The 22,921-nt window shown below is 39.7% G+C and overlaps 3 protein-coding genes and 1 long non-coding RNA gene across 6 annotated transcripts in view; 3 read left to right on the forward strand and 1 right to left on the reverse strand.

Moving 5' to 3' along the window:
• Positions 1-16,590, forward strand: part of LOC118493757 — a 103,832-nt gene extending 87,242 nt beyond the window's left edge. The window contains exons 3-4 of the long non-coding RNA XR_004895750.1: positions 6,797-6,803; positions 16,468-16,590. This is a non-coding gene — a long non-coding RNA (uncharacterized LOC118493757). The remainder of the gene's footprint in view (positions 1-6,796; positions 6,804-16,467) is intronic.
• dnal1 (dynein, axonemal, light chain 1) lies at positions 665-6,045 on the forward strand. The gene is made up of 8 exons (XM_031321255.2): positions 665-893; positions 1,574-1,612; positions 1,763-1,872; positions 2,007-2,062; positions 2,163-2,218; positions 2,435-2,561; positions 3,399-3,539; positions 5,036-6,045. The coding sequence occupies exons 1-8, from the start codon at positions 891-893 to the stop codon at positions 5,071-5,073; spliced, it is 570 nt and encodes a 189-aa protein (XP_031177115.1). The 5' UTR covers positions 665-890; the 3' UTR covers positions 5,074-6,045.
• On the forward strand, positions 7,072-12,249 carry tedc1 (tubulin epsilon and delta complex 1). Of its 2 annotated transcripts, none has more exons than XM_035994820.1 (8): positions 7,072-7,450; positions 8,052-8,136; positions 8,693-8,922; positions 9,006-9,142; positions 9,493-9,559; positions 9,937-10,023; positions 10,263-10,406; positions 11,562-12,249. In XM_035994820.1, exons 1-8 carry the CDS (start codon positions 7,307-7,309, stop codon positions 11,928-11,930), a joined length of 1,263 nt encoding a protein of 420 aa, XP_035850713.1. In that variant the 5' UTR covers positions 7,072-7,306; the 3' UTR covers positions 11,931-12,249. The 2 variants fall into 2 exon arrangements, with proteins under 2 accessions (XP_035850713.1, XP_031177114.1); XM_031321254.2 differs by having other exon boundaries at positions 7,077-7,450; positions 9,006-9,143; positions 9,488-9,559.
• On the reverse strand, positions 14,684-21,529 carry pth2 (parathyroid hormone 2). 2 transcript variants are annotated; one of them, XM_031321256.2, is made up of 5 exons: positions 21,125-21,528; positions 17,455-17,675; positions 16,198-16,302; positions 15,808-15,990; positions 14,684-15,136 (listed from the first exon to the last, which is right to left on the reverse strand). In XM_031321256.2, exons 2-5 carry the CDS (start codon positions 17,505-17,507, stop codon positions 14,962-14,964), a joined length of 516 nt encoding a protein of 171 aa, XP_031177116.1. In that variant the 5' UTR covers positions 17,508-17,675; positions 21,125-21,528; the 3' UTR covers positions 14,684-14,961. The 2 variants fall into 2 exon arrangements, with proteins under 2 accessions (XP_031177116.1, XP_031177117.1); XM_031321257.2 differs by having other exon boundaries at positions 14,912-15,136; positions 17,455-17,670; positions 21,125-21,529.
• Positions 21,530-22,921: the final 1,392 nt, after the last annotated feature.

Below are 22,921 nucleotides of genomic sequence, written 5' to 3' on the forward strand. Positions count from 1 at the left end.
TTCAAGGTTGAAGTCAATGCACACCAAGGCCTGAGTACAGACTTAGATGCAATACTAAAGTTGTATCACTGGAGGGTAGTATTGCCATGCTGCATCAGCTGCAGTAAAGCATACACAACACACATTATTGTCTTTATGTACACCCAAACCTCTTAGCGGAATATTAAGAGCCATCTTCAGTTTGCAGGTACCTAAAGTCAAGGCCAGTATCTGAGACCTTTCCTTTGTTTTCAACTTGACAGGTTTGCAAGAAAAGATCCTGTGAGAAAAGTAGTAAAGTGTTACAGTTTAAAACACTGTAAAAAAAAAAAAAAAAAAAAAAGAATAGAAAAGAACTATAAAAGAATACATCATAACAGCAATGGTTGCAATATGTTTTTGTGTGACAGGCACAGGCAGACTTACTGTTTGCATCTGAAGGGGCATCCGAATGAAACAATGGCATGCTTCATTCTATAGATTGTTGCCCATCTTATCCCCTTTTCCTTGCATTATTAATTAAACAATATTGTGTAGCATGCATCACCAAGTTAGCGTGTATATCAGAAAGGCTAGTATCCTAGGCGGGGCTCCACATTAGTGGGTGCGGTCCTTTTTCATGTTCACCCCTTCTCTTAAAAAAGTATAACTGACTTTAATCCACTTCATCTGCGAGTTAAAATTGTGATAACGGATGAGAAATCGTTATCTTTCACAGCAAATACAGCCATTTATACTATAGGATACTATCTACAGCAGTAATGATAAAAGTAGCCAACTCTTGTCTTGTTCCTCTGCAGTTACATTTTGTTTTCTAAACTGGGTCAAGCCAAGTCCGTTACACTACGCAGGCGCAGCTTGAAGGCTGCCTGTCAGTGCCATAGCAACCAAAGCAGACATCAACCATCAACATGGTGAGTAGGTTTCGTTGCTATTTCGTGTTTTTTAGTGAAGATTTACGACCCTAACTGTAACTACTTTTCTGAACATGCAATGGCTTCGTTTATGAGAGCTATAGCTGACCTGACATGCAACATCGTTGTCGCTGTTAGCTAATATGACAAATTTTAATTAGCTAGTTAGCTAACCTTAAATGTCAGTTAACCTAACGTTAATAGCTAGCTAACGTTAGCTAACATCAACTCTGCCCTAAACGTGTCTAGATGTCCGTCTGGTTTGCCAATTTTCCTACTGCTAAATCTAACTAGTATTGGGAGGACTAGCTAGCTAGTTCGAATGGTTGCTTACTCGAACTAATCCTTTTTTATTTTTTGTTAAATTCTAATTGTTTGTGTTTTATTTTGTGGTTTTAATTTTTTTGGTTTTGTTTTATTTTGCAACATTGTCGATTGTTCGAGATAAAAAATAAAATGAAATGAAATGACGAATAACGAATGCCAAAAAAACATAATACAAATAAAAATAGTGTATGTTAAAAGCCTGGCATTAACGTTACAGCTCAGTAAAAAGTGCGTGTTTAATGTAACGTTAGCACTGTTGCTAGCTTGTCTAATGTACCTATCTGCTATTTTAATCATCACAATATAATCTAGCCTCTCTCTGTCTAATTGAACATGTCATGTAATGTCTCCAGGCCAAAGCAACGACTGTGAGAGAAGCACTGGCCAAATGGGTGAGTGGCATACAAACACAGCCAGAATACCATGTAATGTAGAATAAGTGACTGAATTCTTACTGTGTATTTGCATAATTGTAACATGGAACTTGTGTGTGTGTGTGTGTGTGTGTGTGTGTGTGTGTGTGTGTGTGTGTGTTTGTGTAGGAAGAGAAGGCAGGCGAGAAAGTGGGCGAGGCTAAAGCCATAAAACTGTATGGTCAGGTTCCTCCTATAGAGAAGATGGATGCCTCTCTCTCCACACTCACTAATTGCGAGTGAGTGAGTTTTCAGTCTCAGATCTGTGAAGAGCTGTGATCTGAGCAGCTAACACAGTGATAGGGTTTAGTCACCAATGTTTTAAAACCACCCTTCAAATACCTGGTGTGTTATTGTACTGTATTCTTTACAGAAAGCTCTCTCTGTCTACAAACTGCATTGAAAAAATAACCAATCTGAATGGCCTGAGTGAGTACTGACATAAATGCATAAATACATATAACCACAAACACACTATTCACTGATGGAATGTGGTGTTGTAATGTGATGTTGTATTGTGTTCTTCCAGAGAACTTGAGGATATTGTCATTAGGAAGAAATAATATAAAGGCCCTCACTGGGCTGGTAAGTTACATATGAAACATGAATTAACAGTAATAGTGACTTAGTTACATTATTTCTCTTTCCCTTCCTTGTTGATTTCTTTCTTTCTTGACACATATTGTCCTTTTTCTAACTTAAAGCATTTTCAGTAGTAACATGCTGAATACATACTTTGAATGCTCATTAATTTGCATTGTGTGTGTGTGTGTGTGTGTGTGTGTGTGTCTGTGTTTGCAGGAGACAATAGGGGACACATTAGAAGAGCTGTGGATCTCCTATAACTTGATAGAGAAACTGAAGGGAATTCAATCCATGAAAAACTTAAAAGTCCTCTATATGGCCAACAACCTGGTCAAAGAATGGGGTAAGCTACTGTACATTCATAAATATAATCAACACACATTCAAATTGAAATAGACATAGCTAATTAGATTGCAAAATTACTATGTTGTGTTTATCCCTGGTTACTTGTTGCCTAGCATATTTTGTTTTATGAAGAGGATAAATATGTCGGCAGTGATTTTTAAAATCAGCCTTCTATTCCTTCCAATGTTTGACAATACAAACATTCACTGGATTTTCTGCTGGAAGCACAGGACCCTCTTAGTGATGGTCCGATCATGTTTTTTTTTGGCAGCCACAGTTAGTTACACAAACTGGCCTTTTAACAACAATCATTCGGGGCATCCCTAGTATGGAGAAGGTTTTTTTTTACTGAATTTGTCACACAATGTTAAAGGTGCAGTAGGTAAGCCTTATAAAACTAACTTTCTGTCATATTTGCTGAAACTGACCCTATTTTCCAGTAGAACTACATGAAGCAGGTAATTAAAAAAATTGCGAAAATCCACCGCTCCCTGTTCAGATGCACCAATCAGGGCCAGGGGAGGTGTCTAATTGCGTACCAATCACTGCTCATGCACACACATTCATTCTCCCTTGTGGGGGGAGGGGCTTAGGAGACCGTTTTGGGCTTTAGCAGAAAGGGGTGGAGGGACTGTGAAGTTGTTGATGTTCAAATTTTTTGGCTAAGTCCTGGATCTTCACAATCCTACCTACAGCACCTTTAAAGGCTTAATTAAGGCCAGTACAGGTTTCTAAGTTTTTAGCAATGGTCTCTTTAGTAATACATTTTTTTTAAAGTTAATGTGTTGATGGTCTGTTGGAAATCCTCAATGTGGCAATGTTCTGTTTTGTGAAGGAGAGTTTGTGAGGCTAGCTGACCTGCCATGCCTCGCAGACCTGGTGTTTGTTGGAAATCCCCTAGAGGAGAAGCATTCAGCTGAGGGAAACTGGATGGATGAAGCCTCTAAAAGACTACCTCATCTGAAAAAACTAGATGGTAAGAGTATTTCAGCGGCAATGTGTAAGAACGGCTACTGTTTATTCTATATTCCTACTGCTATAGTCATCCCTTGTCAGTATAGACACTGCTGGATAAACCAATAGCTATCATTACTATGATGAGATTCCAGGGTGTTTTGAAAAACAAGGTGGTAACACTTTACTGGCCCGTAATTTCTGTATGAATTTAAATGAATTGCAAACATAACCTAGAGAGTCTCTTCTCAGCTGAGGTAACGTGAAATATAATAATACATTAATTTACTTTTAATTTAAATAGAGCAATTTTTTTTTTAAGGAAATTCCAATTTTCCCCATTATTAACTGAGAAGTAAGACACTAACTATTTGTTCTCCTTATATTATGGGGGGGGGGTAGCATGGTCATGGAAGGCTTGTATCATGTGGAAGGCCAACAGTTTTGCTGTCATTACTTAGAATTCCTCACGGGAGTGGCAGAAACTACGCACTGTAGCTTTAACTTGGGAAAATTAGGACGTTTAATAAAATAAAATTCCTATCCTAAGATAAGGTAGGATTTCCTTTTCTTAAATGCAGTTAGGAAACATGCTTCTGTAATACCAACAATTCCAAATGTTATCCTAAACTGAGATAAGATATGATTTCAGACTTAGGAAGTGTCTGTAATGAGGCTGGATGAGATAAAGTTTAGGAAAACTGACTGTGCACTGCTCATCATCACAGCTGGAACACCCAAACTAACAGTTCTGAAAACAGTTCTGATCAGGCATAAATCACACCATTGTGTGGCTTTTTGTCGACAAAAACGTTTAACACCACCTCTGCTAAAGAGCAGCTTCACAGCCGCTTCCCCGAGTTTTTCAGTGTGAAGCATCCTGGAGTAGGGAGGTCCCAAACAATGCAAAGGTGTCTATGAGGGAGGGGAACGCAGAGACAGCCACGCAGAGCTGCCGGTCTTGTAACGTTATCACAGGAGGCTAAGACAGCCTGGGTGGTCTGTGCTTCAGCCTGGAGTGCTCTCCTCTGACCAAGCTTAGTGCACTGCACTGTTTTTTTAAAAAGAGGACAGCTAGATATGAAAGGGGATAGAGAGAGGGGGAAGACATGCAGGAAATCATCCAGGTTGGACTCAAACCCTGGACCTTCTGCGTCGAGGCATACACCTCTATATATGTGCGCCTGCTCTACCAACTGAGCTAACCCGGCCACCACTGCGCTGTTTTGGATTCATCCAACATGCACCCCAGCAATCACATCGCTGCATGTACAAACAAGGAGGCAGGAACAAAGCAACCAAACACAAAAAGAAACTATTTCTCATCCAGAGAGAACATGAGTGAGTTTACCCTTTGAGGAGATGGAAATTATATTTGATTCAAACGCATATGCAATTAATATCAAATTAGTGGTGGGGATAATTTTAGGCAATCAGAAAAGTGGTAGAGAAATATCCCCGCCATCCCTACTATAAATTACGCCCATGATTGGAGATCTCTTTTCCTGTTTATTCCAGGAACCCCAGTCATCAAGGATGTGGCTGAAGGAGATTGAGAGTGCCGAGAAGCATGACTATCTGCAAAACTACAACCATGTTCCCTAAGAGTCTTCCCTTTTTTTAAAGTTTTGTATGGTTTGTCATGGTGCTTTTGTTTATATTAAATGACTTTTTTAAACAGCATAGATTTGTTGTAGATGGACAAGCACAAGATAGCCAATAAATACACAGATGTGTATGTTTTAGAATTAGAAAAGTCTGTTAAGTTGTCAACACCTAAGTCCTTGTCGGCTTGGGACCATAAAGAGATTTTGATGAGACCATATAAGTGGGAATAAATGATTACACATTTCCTAGTCTCGCATTGCCAGACCGATCTCCACAGCGCTGGGCAAATTTCCTAATGCTACAGCATTATGATTTTGTTTTTTTAAAATAAAACTATGAAGGATATTGACACTAATGCTACTTGTTCTTGTTAACTGAAAATTGACTGTGGGAATTGGTGGTTCAGTCCTATTTTTGGGCCAAGAACAGTGTACATTTACAAAGTGTTTCCTTGCCTCTTTATGTTCCTCTAGCAAGAACTAAAGCACAGTGTAGCACACACATTAGTTAGCACAGACATTAGTGTGGACCAGATGTTAATCAGTTAATACTATTAGCTCCATGCTGCTGGACCTTCTCTAGTCTAATAGGAGTTAGCTGTAAATCCCTAACCACCGTCCTTCCTCCATATCATCACTATAAAGACCTGGCCAGATTAAGCTTAATATTATCTGTATTATGCTGCATTTACATCATATTGGACTAAGCAGCGGAACAATTGATGGTTAGAAAAAGTGACTTGGAGTGATTCATTTTTGTGTCGACCACAAAAATGAAAAATACAGCAAATAGTTGCATCTTGCCGTGGTACTTAAACAGCGTACTGTTTTTCCATGTTGTTATCAATATTCAAGAATACAGTGAAATCACGGTCTATTACCAAACTCTGACTTCTCAGGTAGTTAGCGCTAGTAGCATTAGTAGCATTAAAGGTGCAGTAGGTAAGACTTATAAAACTAACTTTCTGTCATATTTGCTGAAACTGACCCTATGTTCCAGTAGAACTACATAAAGCAGGTAATTTCTGGCACCACCTACAGCCTGTAGTGTGATTTGCAAAAACCCACAGCTCCCTGTTCAGATGCACCAATCAGGGCCAGGGGGGGTGTCTAACTGCGTGTCAATCACTGCTCATGCACACGCATTCATTCTCGCTTGTGGGGGGAGGGGCTTAGGAGACAGTTTTGGGCTTTTGCGGAAAGAAGGGAGGGACTGAGAAGTTGTCGATGTTCACATTTTTTGGCTAAGTCCTGGATCTTCACAATCCTACCTACGGCACCTTTAAAATAAGAGGTTAAATTAGTATTTATGTCACTCGTCACGGGACGTGAAGGGACCACGCAGCCACATTGCAACAGCCTTTGGGCAGGACTGTGGGGCCAACATAGCTGAGAGTGAAACCTTTCATGACCAAAATACATCCACAGCTCTGTTTGCCACTGTGTTTGACGTCATGTAGTATTTTTCTAAACTTTTTGAAAGACAGACACTTTTAACTGTTTTCTACTGTTTTCCGCATGTAGCATGTCATGTCCTCATCAGTTACATCGTCTGTGTAAAAATGATTTTCATGTTTTACTGTAAATTATTTAGGCATGTTTGTACATACAATTGTGAGGTGTTTTTTTTTTTTTTTAATGATTTTGCTATTTGAAATAAAGACTATTTAAGTACATCAGTTGAATATCTTGTCACTTGAAATACAACATTCTAGAATAATTTGAGTTGGACTAGATACAAACTTTTTTTTTTTGTAATTCAAACCAATGGCATATTTTATCTACACGAGTTGCCGCTGTTAAACTAAAAGTTTAAGAAATAATCTTATCGTTTGAGTATATGAAAACACTTAACGGTTTGATAAACACAGAGCCATGTCTTTCTCTATCACTCTGGATAAACAGGTAAGCGCACCAATGGCAAGTAAGTTCAGCCTACCTCTTTCAGAATCCCGCTGATAATTGGCCGACGTAAATATCAATCACAACTTCTTCCAATTCCCTTTCCTGGCAACGGCCTCGTACCCGGATGTTGTCTTCAGCGCGAAATATCAACAGCTCAACTTCAAAGCGGCAGAACTACAATAGAAAATGTCTTTAAAAAGTAGTCTCTACTGGACTAACCGTGAAGGCTAAATTGATAAAAAAAAAAAAAAACGTTTGGTCGTATGCGGTGGCTGTAATGCAGCGGAGTAAAGCGTCCGTGAGAGTGGAAGTGAAGCAGGTGATTGGAGCTCTGTGCAGACTGCTAGCGGCCAACGGTCTGGAATCTGTCCCCACACCGGAGAACTTCCGGCGGGCCAAGTTCGGTGGTGGACTCGAGGTGGTACGTTCATCATCTGTTGTCACTATCAAGGGTGGAATGTTATTGCATTTTCTCTTTCTCGAAACGGTAGATAAGTACTGTTATTTTTCAGGTCGCTTGTAACTTGATTTTACATACAAAATATAGGCTTACGTGCAGTTTAGTGTCACAAATTATTTTCCAAAAACTGAGTGTCCCAAATGATGAGACAGGTTAAGGTTAGGGGTAGGGGTAGGGTAGCACAGGTGGTTTAGCAGGTTCATAATTAATTAAGGACATTGTATGGGGAATTTGGGACACTAAACTGCACGTATACCCAAAATATATGATCACTTATGGCCAAACAAGTCATTATAGTATGGTATTCTGGTCAAATGAATGATCAAATTTGAATGATTTCCAATTATCCCAATTGGATCACTGCAGGAGCAGACATAAGGATGACAAGTGGCAAGAAAATACAACAACAATAAAATCAACAGTGTGTCATCTTAAAAAGAAGCACAAAAGGTCTGAGTTTTAGACCATTTTTTAAAGCAGTGTGTGTTCTTGTCCGTGTACTGTAACGTTATATATATATATATTGACATACTTTACAGACTCTCTTCTTGCTGTTTCCCAGGAGGATCAGTTTTGGCAGCTCCTTGCTGATATCTTTCAGACATCGAGCAGTGTTTCCTGTGAAGCTAGTGCACAGCCAGGAGGAGGTAAGTCACACATTTGTTTATTTTTCTAGATCTGTTCATGGCTTTTTAATGATATTTGTTCAGGACTTTACTGATTATCCCTTAGATGTTTTTTTTCCTAATGACTTGATAACATCCCTATAGACAAAACACGTGTAAATTCCCCCAAAAAATAACAATTATTTGTCTTTACACATTACAATATTTTAAAAGTCTTGAAATTGGTAGGCGTACATGTAAAAGCACGCAAATTGAGAAATGGCACATTGTCCAAAATACTGTTGTGTGCTTATAAAAACAACTTTTCAGCATTTACTCCATGTTGTCTTTTGCTCACAACCTGTCAGCCATGTACCCACTTTGTAGATAACCTTGTTTAAGTCCACTGATTACCACTGCATTCCTGACTTAGATTTTGAGTTTAACTGTTGACACTCATAAATAAAACTAATAATTAGGCTTGCCGCTCTTTGCACAAATCTGGACCAAACTGACTGACATTTCTTAAATGGATGAAAATAGTTAAGTGGACTTGCTGAGTGACTGTATGTGTTTGTTTTTTTTTGTCTGTGCATAGCCACAGACTACAGGAAGCTGGTAGCTGCAGGCCTCTGGCAGACTGGCTACCATGCTGACTGGATGTATGGGAGGGAGGGAGGAGAAGGAGAGGAGGGAGGAGAGGGGGGGAGATGCTCCAGCAGAGACCTCCTCCTGGCGCTGGGCTGGCTGCTGGCTACAGGGAAACTGGAGATACTGCTGACACAGAGAGTACAGCAACTGGACAAAACACTACTCACGCCTACACCTGTAAGTAGCACTGGTAAACCACAACATTATACAGATGCATTCTGTATTGGTAAATGCATATCTATAATTGTTCTCTCTGTTAGGTTAACCCTCAGCTTCCCAATGAGCTCCAGTTAGACTCTGCATCCCTGAGGAAGCTTCAGTGGCTCATTGGTTGTCTGAGATACCAGGGGCGGACGCTGCTGTCCATGCAAGAAGAGCGAACTCGCTTGCTTCATGCTGTGAGAAAATCCTCTCTTTTCCAACGTTTTCACATGCTGCCATTCTGTATTTGACGGTCGCTGCATTCGAAACCATTGCTCAAAGTTGGACAGATTAGAAGTTTTGGAGCATATGTGCAGGATGACTGCAAATGACAGAAGTCTCCATTCCAAACTGTAGCCAAAGTACACAAAATCCCTTTCTACTCAATAATGCAAACATCCCAAAATAGTGAAAAGAATAGGCGCATCAATGGACACTCAGCGTTAAATCCCGTTGTTTGCTGTTAAGTATTTTTCAGCATAAAATCAGAATAAAAATAAGTTATATTTAAGTCTAACCAAGAAATCAATATTTTTCTCAGGTTGTTGTTGCCAGCCTTCCCTCCTCTGTATTCTCATCCTCCTCTGATCATAGCTCAACAGTGCTACGGAAGGTAAGAGTGAGTGTGTGCTGTTATCAAAATTAATTAATAATATGCTCTGCCTATACATAGAGTAAAATAACATTTTTTTTTTTTTTAAACGGCAACCAAAATACAATTCTAGTGTATCATGTTCTTTGTTTATTTGACCATTATTTATTACCAAGCTTTTGGTTGCTGTGGTTTTAGAAATTGTATACATGTGAAAAGAAAAGCAGTGTGTAGCAATATCATGCTAATGAAGTTGGGCTCAATAGATTACTTAGTGTTAGAACTAAATATTAAACGGTCAATTTAGTGAGAATTTTCCATGCAAAAAAAGTTGCTCTGTAGTTGTAAGTCTGTATTGTTGTTTGCGTAATTTCTTAATCGTGTGTGTGTTGTTATAGGACTGTGTTTGTATGCAGCAGCTCTGTGAGCTCCTAGAAGCATATCTGAACTGGAAACAGGTGGAGAAAGTCTTCTGGACCTGGATGGTGAGTTGAGGCGATATAGTTTCCTATCATAAGCAAAATACTTTAAATTGTTCATTTTGAAAAAGTAAATATGCAAATTCATACCAAAGAGTATGTGTGACTGGATGTTTGGACCCAGTTATACAATATTACTATCAGCCAACAGATTTGAAAAAATTCTCCTCGGTGTCCTCCAAGACGGCAGCAGCCACTTGTGCCCGGAAATGTGACGCAAAACGTGTGTGTTTGTGAATGTGTAGGACAGTGTGGTGGATTGCCATCTGACAGATCCTGTTGTCAAGCGGCCTACACATTCAGCCAATAAGGGCGCAAGAGTGTGTCACCATGGAAACAGGGGCCTAGAGAAATTGAATGACATGCTATTGAGACTGCCTACAGGACAGGTGTGTGAGACACACACACACACACACACACACACACACACACACACACACACACACACACACACATACATACACACACACACACACACACACACACACACACACACGTTGATCCCTACAGGTCATTCCCTAATGGTTTTGATGATTGGTTTGGCACTTCTGTGCAGCATCTCTGGCTATAGCAATCAGCAAATACACACTCCATAGAGCAGACAGTATCACTCAAGAAAACCTCTTTATAGGAGAGTTTCTCAGGCTATGCCGAAACTGTACTGTAGTGACGACGATGATCTCCAAACAAAAGCTATTGAACTAAAGGAATGCTTCAGGACCGGGGCATACTCCTACTGTCCTACAGGTCAAAAATGAGGCCAAATGAGTTTGCTTTTCAGCTGTTTATAATCAAGCATCTGTACTGATGAAACCAACAATTCTTAGACACTGGCACGTTCTAAAAGCGATTCGTCTTTGACCCCCATTAACTTCATTAACACAAGCATGGAACTTAAAAGACCGACTCGTCCGTTTATATCTTTCCAAACCTCTGCTGTCCACTTCAATACCACTTCATACCACTTCTAGCACAGTAGAGTAACATTATGTTACCACAGCTATACATGAACTTAAGCCTAAACTAGAAGGGCACTCAGAGAGTGCAGACCAATTCAAAATTGCAATGTTAATGAAAGTGAAGCATAATTTGTGTAGCCACCCCGTGATTCGGAGCATTTACATACTACATCATTTAACGAAAATCAGGCCAGTAGTTTTTCCGTAAACCTGCAAACTAAAAAAAAAAAAAAAAATGGACAAACCGAAACGAAAGTTTTCGGAGGTAATTAAATAGTCTAGGATTGGAAAACAAAACTTGATCTAAATCATCAGCTTTACATTACAAATCGGACTATATTTGATGCCAGCTTTGTTACTTTACGAAAAAAGTACTTTAAACATATTTAATTTAGTACTAAAAAAGTATTGAGTTTGATGTCTAGCCCACTCTTAAACTATTTATGCCTCCATAGTAATGTAAAAATAATATGGCAGCATGACGATCAAAAGGTAATATTAACATAGCATTCTGTACTATAATAAAGTGACCTATTTGTGCTCCTGCTGTATGTTTCTGTCTCTTCCTTTCATCTTACGCTCCAGGAAGCACAGAGGAGAGGCAGAGGGGATTTTGAGGACAGAGAAGAAGGACGAGAGAGGTTACATGGTGGATCGGACTCCTCTTGCCTCCCGCCTCTTCTCTCCTCTCTCCCCTGCCTGCCCTCCCGCCCCCAGGTCTACCGAGCCGTGCTCCAGACTGAGAAGCCAGTCAGACACGGCCGCCTCCCAGGAGAGGGGGCCCGCGGCGAGGCCGAGAATCCGGACGAGCTCCCAGCGTCTCAGGCTGTGCAGCAGCTCCTTCAGACAGAGGCTCTGCTGGTGGAGAGGCGGGACAGGCAGAGACTGGCCAATAGGATGCAGCTGCAGAAGATGATTGGCAGGCTGGACCAACTGATGTTGATACCACCATAGACGTTTTTTTTTTAATCCTCAAACTGCTGATTTTTTTAAATTCACAATTCATTAAATAAACACAATATGGACTTTCATTTTTTTAGTTTGCCAAATATTCACTTGACATTTGGATGAAAACCACATACTCTTTCACAAATAAATAAGCTTTCAACACCTTGAGTTCAGTAGCTGAAAATGATTATAACCTTTGTTATTGTATTTTAACAAAGTTACAAAGGGCTTCACAAACAGAAGATACACCAGATACATCAGAAAAAAACATGAAGCAAATACATAATTCCTTATGCAAGCTGTCCTCAATGTTTACAGGCAAATTTAAAAAATCTAATCTAATTCACAAAATAACTTGCAATGAATTTAACAGAATTAAATTAAATTCCTACATCACAAACATCAGCTAATATTAATGAGATCAGCAATCAAAGCCAGTGTAGGTTGATGAGATAAGGAATTAAAGTCCCAGTGTCCTCAGAATGCGTATTCGTGTTTTAAGAACTGGACTGTACAACATTTTGGGAAATACACTTGTGTATCGAGTATAAAGTGGGAGGACATGGTTAACCTAGCTTAGCATGAAGCCTGAAATCAAGGGGAAACAGCTAGCCTGGTTTTGTCCAAAGTGAACAAAATGCCTACAAAAATCTCACTTAGTAACATGGGGCCTGTTTCACAAAACCAAGCCGGGATTTATCAGTTATCCTGGATGATTTAAGCCTTGACTCGGTTTCACGAAAGTGGAGGCACATAAATCACCATGGAGATTTATTCTGTACAGCTAGCCTGCTCCTGACCAGGCTAACAGCCAGGATTTATTTAATCCTGGAGCCTTTTCTGATCACCCAGCAGTGGTTTTACCTTATTGTTATCAGCCTGGATTAAAATACAACAAGTGCATAATGCTGTTCATTTAAGTACTGTTATTATTTAAAGTTTTAAATTATAATTATTCATGTGACAGTCATTGTTACTGTTATATTGCTGTATGAAGACTGCTGTCCATATTGTTGTTAGAAGTATGATTAATATATATATTATGACAGTTGTTGAGATAAGTAGAAAAGGCTGATACAATTTCAAATGTGTTTTAAATGAAGTCTGTTACTAAGGGCAATACATACAATGCTGTACATTTCTATAGTTGACCAATGCACTTTGAATTATTTTAGTTGATTATTTTTTTTTTTTTAAATTCTTTAACAATAAGGATCATGTTTGTTCCGCTTCCATGTGCAGTGTATTTGGCATTCTTAGCACACAAATTGTGTTGTCCAGTAAACTGGGACTATAATTTGGGAGGATTGTACAATTTAAAGAACATATCCTAATTGTACAATCCTCCCAAATTATAGTCTTAGTTCACTGTACCAGTAACTATCTAGGGTTGTAGGCTACTGTACGTTCATGTAACAACAGGGGAGAGGACACCTCAATGGTTTTTGACCTTATGTTTTGCTGGGGGGGGAAATAACTGATGAATATACTCTGTTCCATTCATGTTTACAGTGTGCATGGAATTTATCACTTAATTATCTTTATAGTTAGATTTTAGAGTCCAATTTCTTCAGTGTCTTTATTTTCTATGTCCATATATACAAGGGTGCAAGGAATATAATATGTAGAGAAGGAAACTCGTCCTCTATAAAAAAATATATATATATATTATATATAGATAATAGCAGACCGACTGAATGATAGTCTAAAAATATACATTTATGAACTACTGCTCTTAACTGAAACCATTCAATGAGTCACTGTCATTTGCAAAAACGAACAGTTGTACACTTACTGCATTAAAAGCGAGCAGTGGAAGTTAATATGACTTAGGAAATTTATATTTTAGCCCATTAAAGAGAGAGGGAGGAACAGAGTGAAAGAGATATTTACGCATCATATTCAAGCATTGTAGAAAATTGATCTTCATGGTAAATTTCCTGAGTAACATTATCTTCTGCTTACTTTATTTTTATTATTATATTATTATTACTTTTATTATGACGGTTTCAGTTCAGAGCAGTGGTCAGTTAATGTATATATTTAGACTGCTTACACATTCAGTCGGTCCGTGATCGTCTGCTACGCTTTCTCTCACTGTTTCATTACAGCGGCCGTGTTTCTTTTCTTTTTATACAAATAATGTGTTTCACATCATCATACTTCCACAAGAAGCTGCTGCTCACTCTGTATAAAGTATGTACAATGCGTATTCTGGCATCAGTAAATCTGTGATCGACCTCGTGGTCTTTTGAGGAAAGCCGTGGACGCGCATCTATCTGAATTACTTCAGCCTGGCTCGACCTAGTCGCTCCTCCTCAGCCTGGCTTGGCCTTCGTGAAACGCACCAAGCCAGGATGCTCAGATTAGACTAGGTCAAGCCTCGCTTTATCAGTTATCCTGGATTTATATATTCTGCTTTTGTGAAACAGGCCCCAGGATCTCTTGTTTAATCCATGCATCAATCAACATCAATCTTGTCATCTCACTCTCAGAAAGAAAGCAAACAAGCGTATCTTCCAATCTGTTATAATTTAATGTTTTGTATGTTTATTTAAAAAGCCAAATGTTGCTCTGAAATGTGTCAATGGACCTTTATATCCATTTACATAACCAAATACCAACACTAACATCCTCCTTTTGACTGGACTTCAATTGCGTAAAATAATTTGGTTTTTAGAATAGCAATACTATTAAATCCAGCCGTCATTGCAGCAGTACTACTGTATAAAGTCAAACAAGCTACAGTCATTGAAAACATTTACATCTTTATTTATTCATGAAATAATATAACACCAAATTATTTTCAGGACCATAAGATGGTGAAAGTGCTGCAAAAAATAGGAATACGAGTATTAAGATGCTAGACTTGAGCACTAATGCGTTAATGACCTTTGATGTCTACGGTTTATTCTTGTCTCATAAGTTAACGACTGAGCAATAATAAGACTTAGGGTATACCTTAAAAAAAAAAAAAAAAAACGTTTTGCAGAGGTGGTTTGATTTGAATAAAAGGACTGTAAAGAATAAATTATCATTATGAATTAACCACCAGTAGTTTCTGCATGTAGGAGTTGAGCCACTTCTGTCTCTCCATGGAGGTGAGGAGTTTACTCTTCTCTCTGAAGGCAGAATCATCAGCCACCACCATGTTCCTCTTCACCATGCCGGCACCCTGAGGCGACCACTCGGCCGGCCACACCCTCTCCACGCTAGAGATACACAGAACAAGACCACAAGTTCAGTGACCAGAAAACAATCCATGTACAGAGTCTACCAACACTAATATATTACTGCTGTTGGGTTTTTTTATTCAAGTTTGAGTTGACAAACCCATGACACCTAATAGTCATAAAATGTTTTTTTCTTTAGGATGCACTGCTTGATTTTGGTATAGCTCACAATAGCACCATACACCTCCACATTTCCTTCGAGACTACCTGTTAAAAAGGAACAGTCTGACATTTTGGTTAGGCCAGATAGCCTAGCCTAGCATGAAGAATGGAAACAGGTAAACGACTAGCCTGGCTCTGTCCAAAGGTAACCAGTCCTTCCAGAAAGATGCAGAGTTATTTTGTGATTGTTAAGCTAACCATCAGAGCAATATCAATCTTTTCATCTAACTCAACAGGCCCATTAAATGAATACAATCTAAAGTTCTGCCAGAGGATGGGAAACAAACAAGGAAATAAGAGGAATAGGCAGCTAAATGTAATGTCAAACCCATAGTCAGTGAGGGACACGTTATTATAACACATTAGTGTCACTGAGTGTAAGAAAGTGTTGTGGCTGCTTTTTAGCATCCATTTTGCACTCTCGCAAAATAGTACGTTTCATTTTGATAAGAAGTTCATGATAGCATTTCCCCTCACTGTGCAGTTACCTGGCCTCTGGCCTCTGGGGGGCAAACAGCCACGCCTCCCTCATCAGTCCTGCCTTGCTGTCGGCTGCTGCTGCTCCGAGGCTGGGCGATGACATCATTTGAATGCTCCAATCACGGAGAGAGATGGCGGGGAAGAGGACATCCCAGTCATCTCGTGTAGGTTCCTCTGAATCATCAGGACTTCTGCAATCAAATTCAGATTTAATTGAACGATTCCTTGGGAAACACATTTGGTTGAATTATGTAGGAATATCGAAATAAGTACAGTACATTTACTAATTATGTATCTGAAGTATTAGTTAGTTCAGCGGTCTGTTATTTTGGTACAACTGTACCATGTACCACAGGCATATGTTGCCGCTGCCTAGGTGAGATTTAGTGATTAACCACCTGAGGGGTAGTCGAGACTGAGGGAAGCCAGATGTCACCAAGGTCATACCCAGAATGCAAAGCAACAGGAAGGTCATTCGGGGGAAAGCAGGCAGCTCAGACATCCTAAAAAAAAAATAGAAGAAAGATGCTTCCTTAACATAATACATGTTAACCGAGTTGTGTAAGTAATATATAATCTTCACTAAATAAAAGGCAAAAACCTATATTTCATCATCATTAATAAATATCAGTATGTTTTTAACAATGAAAACATACAAAAACTTCAAGGCTAAATACACAATAGGCGGTGCTCTACCCTGCCTAAAGGATATTTACACCAGGCGCTGCAAGAAAAAGGCTGAGAGAATCATTAAAGATCCAAACCACCCGGGTAAGAGCCTTTTCTCCCTGTTGGGAAGAAGAAACCGGATACACCAGGCCAGCACTGAGAGGCTCAGGAGGAGCTTCTACCCTCAGGCCACTAGGATCCTAAACATGAAATAAATTGATTGATTGATTGATTGATTGATTCCTTATTGCTAAGTTTTACATTGGGATTCTTTACATTTGAACAGGATCTTAGGCTTGTTCCACCTTCCACAAGGTTCTGTACAATGTCATAAAATGCACTTCTCAACCCTGGGGTTGGTGTCTGTTTTTTGTAAGACTCAGTACAGTAGGCTTTATTTGAAATAAAAATAAAATAGGATTAGAATATTTAATAATTTCTATGTAATCCACTTAGCTCTCTCAAAGGTCTTGGGAGAGGGGATAGGGTTGCTGGTTTCATTAGAACTTTGTGACCTAAAACGAGTCAGACATGATTGAGGTACCCTGACATCACCCCTGCATCTTGCTGTAAAGAACCGTTTCAGACTGTGACTGTATGTTACACAAAGCTGACAAGTGTTTATTTTAAACGTGTGATTTTTAAAAATATTTTAATGAGAAATGTAAGGCCACATAACCAGCAACTGCGCTCCAATACAGAGTCAGTAACAAAACCCAACATTTGAAAAGCCTTTTTCTGTTTTGAGGTTTAGTATGTGCTCAGCTGGAACCAAAGTCTGTCAATCATAACAATCAATGACACTTTTTTTCTAATTCTTCAAAAACAAATAGGATTTCTGAGAATGCATTCTCACGCCACTTGGTGAAGAGGATTAATGGACTAACATGCGGCACATCTTAAAGTAAAATTAGCTTCATGCAAAGGTGTTGGCAATGGAATTTGTTAAAAGTTGATAACCGGATGGTACTTGGCTGACTTCTTACCTGATTCTCAGGTGGATGTGTTGGTCTGTCTGTCTGTTAAAAGTTTGTACCATCAAGGCACTTCTCAATGCTGGACTTCAGGGGTCAAAGGTCAGGCGTCACACAAGCAGAGATATGTTCCAGCGACTAATCAGTGACAGAAATGACTACTGTATGCGCAGTCAGGTACTTTCTGTTTCTTGCCGATTCCCATCAACCTCTTATTTCTTCTCCGGTCTACTCTAAATAGAAAAAAAGAAAAGTTTGCATAAAAACTTGGATTTTGCGTTTGGACTGCTGGTTGCTTCTGTAAGTGTCTGTGTGCAGGTCTACGATGGTTGAAAAGTATCGGCTTCTTGTCATACATACTTATATACCCTGGACTGGAGTGTTTTAACCCCCCCATCCCCCTAACCCACCCACACGTCCGCAAGCATACACACCCTTCACCAGATCAAACCAACTTTGAGTTTAGCGTGCAAAAGGACCTGCCTAGCGGAAGTGCTGTTAGCTTGTTAGTGTCCTGTTTCAAAGGCTCTTAGTCATGGTGCTGTTCTGGAGAGCCCAACATCTTATTACTGAAAATCATTATAGTGCTTGTGTGTATGTGCGAGTGTGTTCATTCATACTCTGTGCCACGTTAACCAAACAATGGATAAACCATTGCTGTCTACGCAGAAAAAAAAGATAGCCCATTTATATGGATATAATAATCCAGATATGAAACAAAATCATGTAAAACAGATAAAATAATTAGATTCAACCTGCAATAACTGGCTTGACTGACTAGACGCTGCTATATTATTTATTATATACACTACACAGGAGGGGAGTACTGGGTTATAATCAACCCCACCTGTGGAGTATTGTTTGTAATTGCCTGTGAAACATGCTGAAGAAGGGCGTCATGCCAGAAATGTCTGCGTGGCAAAAAAAAAGTATTAATTGGAGTTCTGTCCAAAGTACCTTTATATATTATCCACATGTAGGATCCAGCAACCAGTCTTTAAAGTCTTACAAGTTTCAATGTGAGTTGAGCGCAATATGTCTTATTTTTTATGGATACAATATTCCAGATAAGACCACACAAAATCCAACCTGCAATAATTGGCTTGACACTAATATATAATCACATTTGAACTTGATATGGCCAACTTGATAGCATACAGGTGCCTATTTTTAGCATTGACTTGGAGTCATGTTTGTGTCCACCTGATAATATTTACTCTCCTTTTAGCTCCGTTTTGGTCCTCATCGACTCTTGAGGGAAACATCTGGTTCTGCTGAATGATCCGCTATGTTCACCAGCTACATGCTAACTGTGTCTGTCTGCTGTTTGATGCTGGGCAAGTCATGTAGGCCTACAGCAGGTTTTTGGATATTTTGCACTGAAAATAGCTCCCTGTTGCAGCTGAAAACTACGCTAAGAGAGTGAATCAAAATCAGTTAAGGACTTATCCCCAAAAAAATGAGCAGAATGATGCTGAAATGCTCTGTAGAGCTGAAGGGAAATGCAGATATGGTAATTACTCTCTATTGGTTTATTACATTACACATCTGAGAGAGAGAGAGAGAGAGATGAGACACTCGTCCGCTATCGCTACTGTACAAAGATACCTTGTTAGTGTGTCAATATCATCTCCAAACATCAGCTTTACAGGAAGGGATACCAAAAAAAAAAAGATGTATCCATTCGCAAACGTGTATTTGATACTTTGACCCTGGATACATTTTCTCTGTGTGGATGCCTACTGAAATGGAAACGGAAGACGACAAAGGGTGCCGAGTTGGTTGGCATACAGGTAGCTTGTTACCATTTAAGTACCTCATTATGGTCCTTGCTGAAAATAATGACCTGCAGACAGGAAGCAGCTGACCCTAACAATGGGTCTGCAACACACTGATTTACACAGGATAACAAGCTTCAGACACAAAGTAGTGTCACTTCCTATTGCCTATATTCTCATCAGAAACATCGGCTCCCATCGGTGCCATCGTCACTGAATTATTGTATTCATCAGTTGGCAACGGCATTAAACCAATGCTCTAGAGGAATTTGCGTGAATGATGGTATTTGTGTTTTTTGAACACTTTTGTAGTGGCAATCTAACAAAAAAATACCACTGGAGGGAATTTGAAGGCATCTCCAACTTGTGCTGGTGCAAACGATGAGGTCCGCCATGACGTTTGATTTTATAAATAAGTTTTAAAATCTACAAAAACTGACTTTGCCCACTGAAAAGTTAAAAACAATTAGACTAGAACAAAAAGAGGCAGACTACCACACAGCAACGGTTGAAAAACTGGCTTCTCAGATCCTAATTTCTCACACACACACTTAGTGCAGCATCATCACCATTGCCAAAATCATCATTGTCATCATCATCATCATCACCACCATCATCATCATCTTTGCATTGCTCCTTTTTGTCAAGCAACCACTTTTTCCATTTTTTTGTAGGGCATTATTGCTCGATTGCTGTGCACTTGGGTTTCAAACCATTCATTTTGTTTTGTCATTTCATGCTCAGTTAGGCCTACAGTGGCACTCATAAGTTTATGAACCCATGCTAAAGTTGACTAAAAAGAGGAATAAAAAAAAGCCTTAATTAACAAATGAGAAAAAATCCAATCTTTAAGGACACCAATTTTCTTTGTGAATGAATAATGTATCGTAAATAAATAAATGTTCTTCCTTAAAATACAGGGGGCATAAGTAAGTACACCCCTATGTTAAATTCCCATAGAGGCAGGCAGATTTTTATTTTTAAAGGCCAGTTATTTCATGGATCCAGGATACTATGCATCCTGATAAAGTTCCCTTGGCCTTTGGAATTAAAATAGCCCCACATCATCACATCCCCTTCACCATACCTAGAGATTGGCATGGTTTTAGTTCAGTTAGCCTAATAGCTGGTTTGATTTGCATTGAGAGATGATTTTATGGAAAGTACCCCATGCCAATCTCTAGGTATGGTGAAGGGTATATTGACATATAAAATGGACCAACAGATCCCGTTGCTCCGGGCGGAGACCAGTGAAGGATATTAGAAGAACTTTTCCGGTGATGGCTGAGCGTTATTGCGCAGCCTCCAACTAAGAGAGACGACGTAAATGTGACGTGAGCAACCTGTCTGAAAGTTGTAAGTCTTCTGGTAGCTGTGCCAAGAGAAATCTCAATCATTCCCAATTTTTCAGAGATGGAGAGCCTAGGTATATGTAAGGAGATAACATAGGCACAGGCTAATTATTGCTAACTAAAATTCGCCCAGAAAAAAGGATATTGAAGAGAGCTAGAGACCGGCTTTTTGAAACGTGAAGGCTACCGTAGCTATAATACGTACTTTGAAATGCGTGGCGCGAGAGAGTTGATTGCGATATACGATCTCAACGCTAGAGAAATTCCTACACATTGGACTTTTAACCTCAAAGCTGTCAACACTTTTGACAAATGTACAAACACATTGTACCTTGATTGTATCACTATTATACAATAAAGAATAGAATTTAAAAAAAATTACGTTTCACTTTGACAGCTGTAGACACGTCGCTCATTTTGATATTGATTTAGCAGAACTTTCAAGGCTTTATTTAAAATTGTAGCAGTATGTAGCCTACCGCCCATCTATTCCTTTTGTGAGAAGGCCAATCTCTTCAACACAGCTTGTAACAATTCTTGTTTTGTCCGTACCGTGATACCAGTCTTGCAAATCCAATTGTTCCGTCCTCTGAAGCGTAGTAGGCTATTTCAACAAAATGAGGTGGCAATCTAACAACAACTCGTGCTGGTGCAAGTGGGGTCCGCCATGACGTCTGAGTTCATCACTTTATTCAGCAATACGTTTAAAAACATCTATAAAAACTGACTTTGCCCACTGAAAAAAGTTAAAAAACAATCAAGCTAGACCAAAAACACGCAGACTATCACACGCACACAGCTACGGTTGAACAACTGTGTGGCACCTGTGATTCCCTCTGTAGTTGCGGTAATTAGCACACATACACACAGGTGCGCAGGCGACGTAGTGACCAACAACATTCACACAAACCTACTACACACACGGGCGCACACACACACACACACACACACACACACACACACACACACACACACACACACACAGGTTTGTGGCACTATCTTTGTGGGGACCCATCATTGACATAATGTATTCCCTAGCCCCTTACCTTAACCTTAACCATCACAACTAAATGCCTAACCTTAACCCTTACCCTCACCCTAACCATAACCTAATTCTAACTCTAATCCTAAAACCAAGTCTTAACCCTCAAACAGCCATTAACCTTGTGGGGTCCAGCATTTTGGGCTCCACAGGGCTGTGCAGACCCCACAAGTACACTGTATTCCCCGGTTTTTGGACCCCACGAATGTAGTAAAACAACCACACACACACACACACACACACACGTGCACACACACACACACACACACACACACACACACACACACACACACACACACCAAGTCTTTATTTGGCTCCAACAACTTTTGTTAAAGCTTGTTAACGCCCCTGACATCAGCATGGATCAGTAATTCTGTTCATTTCAAACAGGGAGAAGCTTTTGAGTAAAACGTGGTTAGGGGTTTTGTTTGCTTGAATCAAACTAGTTTGTATGACATGTCATCTGACATCTAATGTCAAAGGGCAAAACTGTTTGAAGGCTACCTGTTCTAAAGCCGGAGTAAAAAGTTTGCCACTGTAGTCCCTTTCTGGCTGCATTTCACATCTCTCTCCAGGAATTTTGTGTGCCTTTGTAGCCTCAATACAATGAGTAGTACAAATGGGGTTAAGGGTGTACACTTTCGTAGTCTCTCCCTGGAAGCATTCATGGCATTACACTTGGTTGTATATTTAAATTTTTTTGTGAAAGCGTGAAATACACCTTGAGAAAGAAGTTCAAATCTTACATGCCAGTTTATTTACATTACAATCAGTATTAGTATATAGACAAATGGGGAAAGAAACTTCTTGATGCTTACTGGGAATGTTGTATTGAAAATTAAATATATTGGGCGCCCGGATAACTCAGTTGGTGGCGTGGGCGCGCATGAATGGGGGTTTACTCCTCGGCGCAGCGGGCCCGGGTTCGGCTCCGACCTGCGGCCCTTTGCTGCATGTCATTCCCCCTCTCTCTCCCCTTTCATTTCTTCAGCTGTCCTGTCAATAAAGGCCTAAAAATTCCCAAAAACTTATCTTTAAAAAAAAAGAAAATTAAATATATTGTCCATATAGCTGCTACTATGTGTCATATACTACTGGGGCAGCAGTAGCTCTGTCTACTTGGGGACTTGGCTTGGGGAACTGAAGGGTCGTCGGTTTAAGTCCCCGTATGGGACCAAGTACAGAGTGTGGACACTGCCGAGGTGCCCTCGAGCAAGGCACTGAACCCTTTACTGCTCAGGGCGTCTGTCCATGGGCAGCCCCCTCGCTCTGACATCTCTCCACTAATGCATGTGTATGGGCCCTGC

Source organism: Sander lucioperca, chromosome 18 (assembly GCF_008315115.2).
Source record: "Sander lucioperca isolate FBNREF2018 chromosome 18, SLUC_FBN_1.2, whole genome shotgun sequence".
Taxonomy (NCBI): domain Eukaryota; kingdom Metazoa; phylum Chordata; class Actinopteri; order Perciformes; family Percidae; genus Sander; species Sander lucioperca.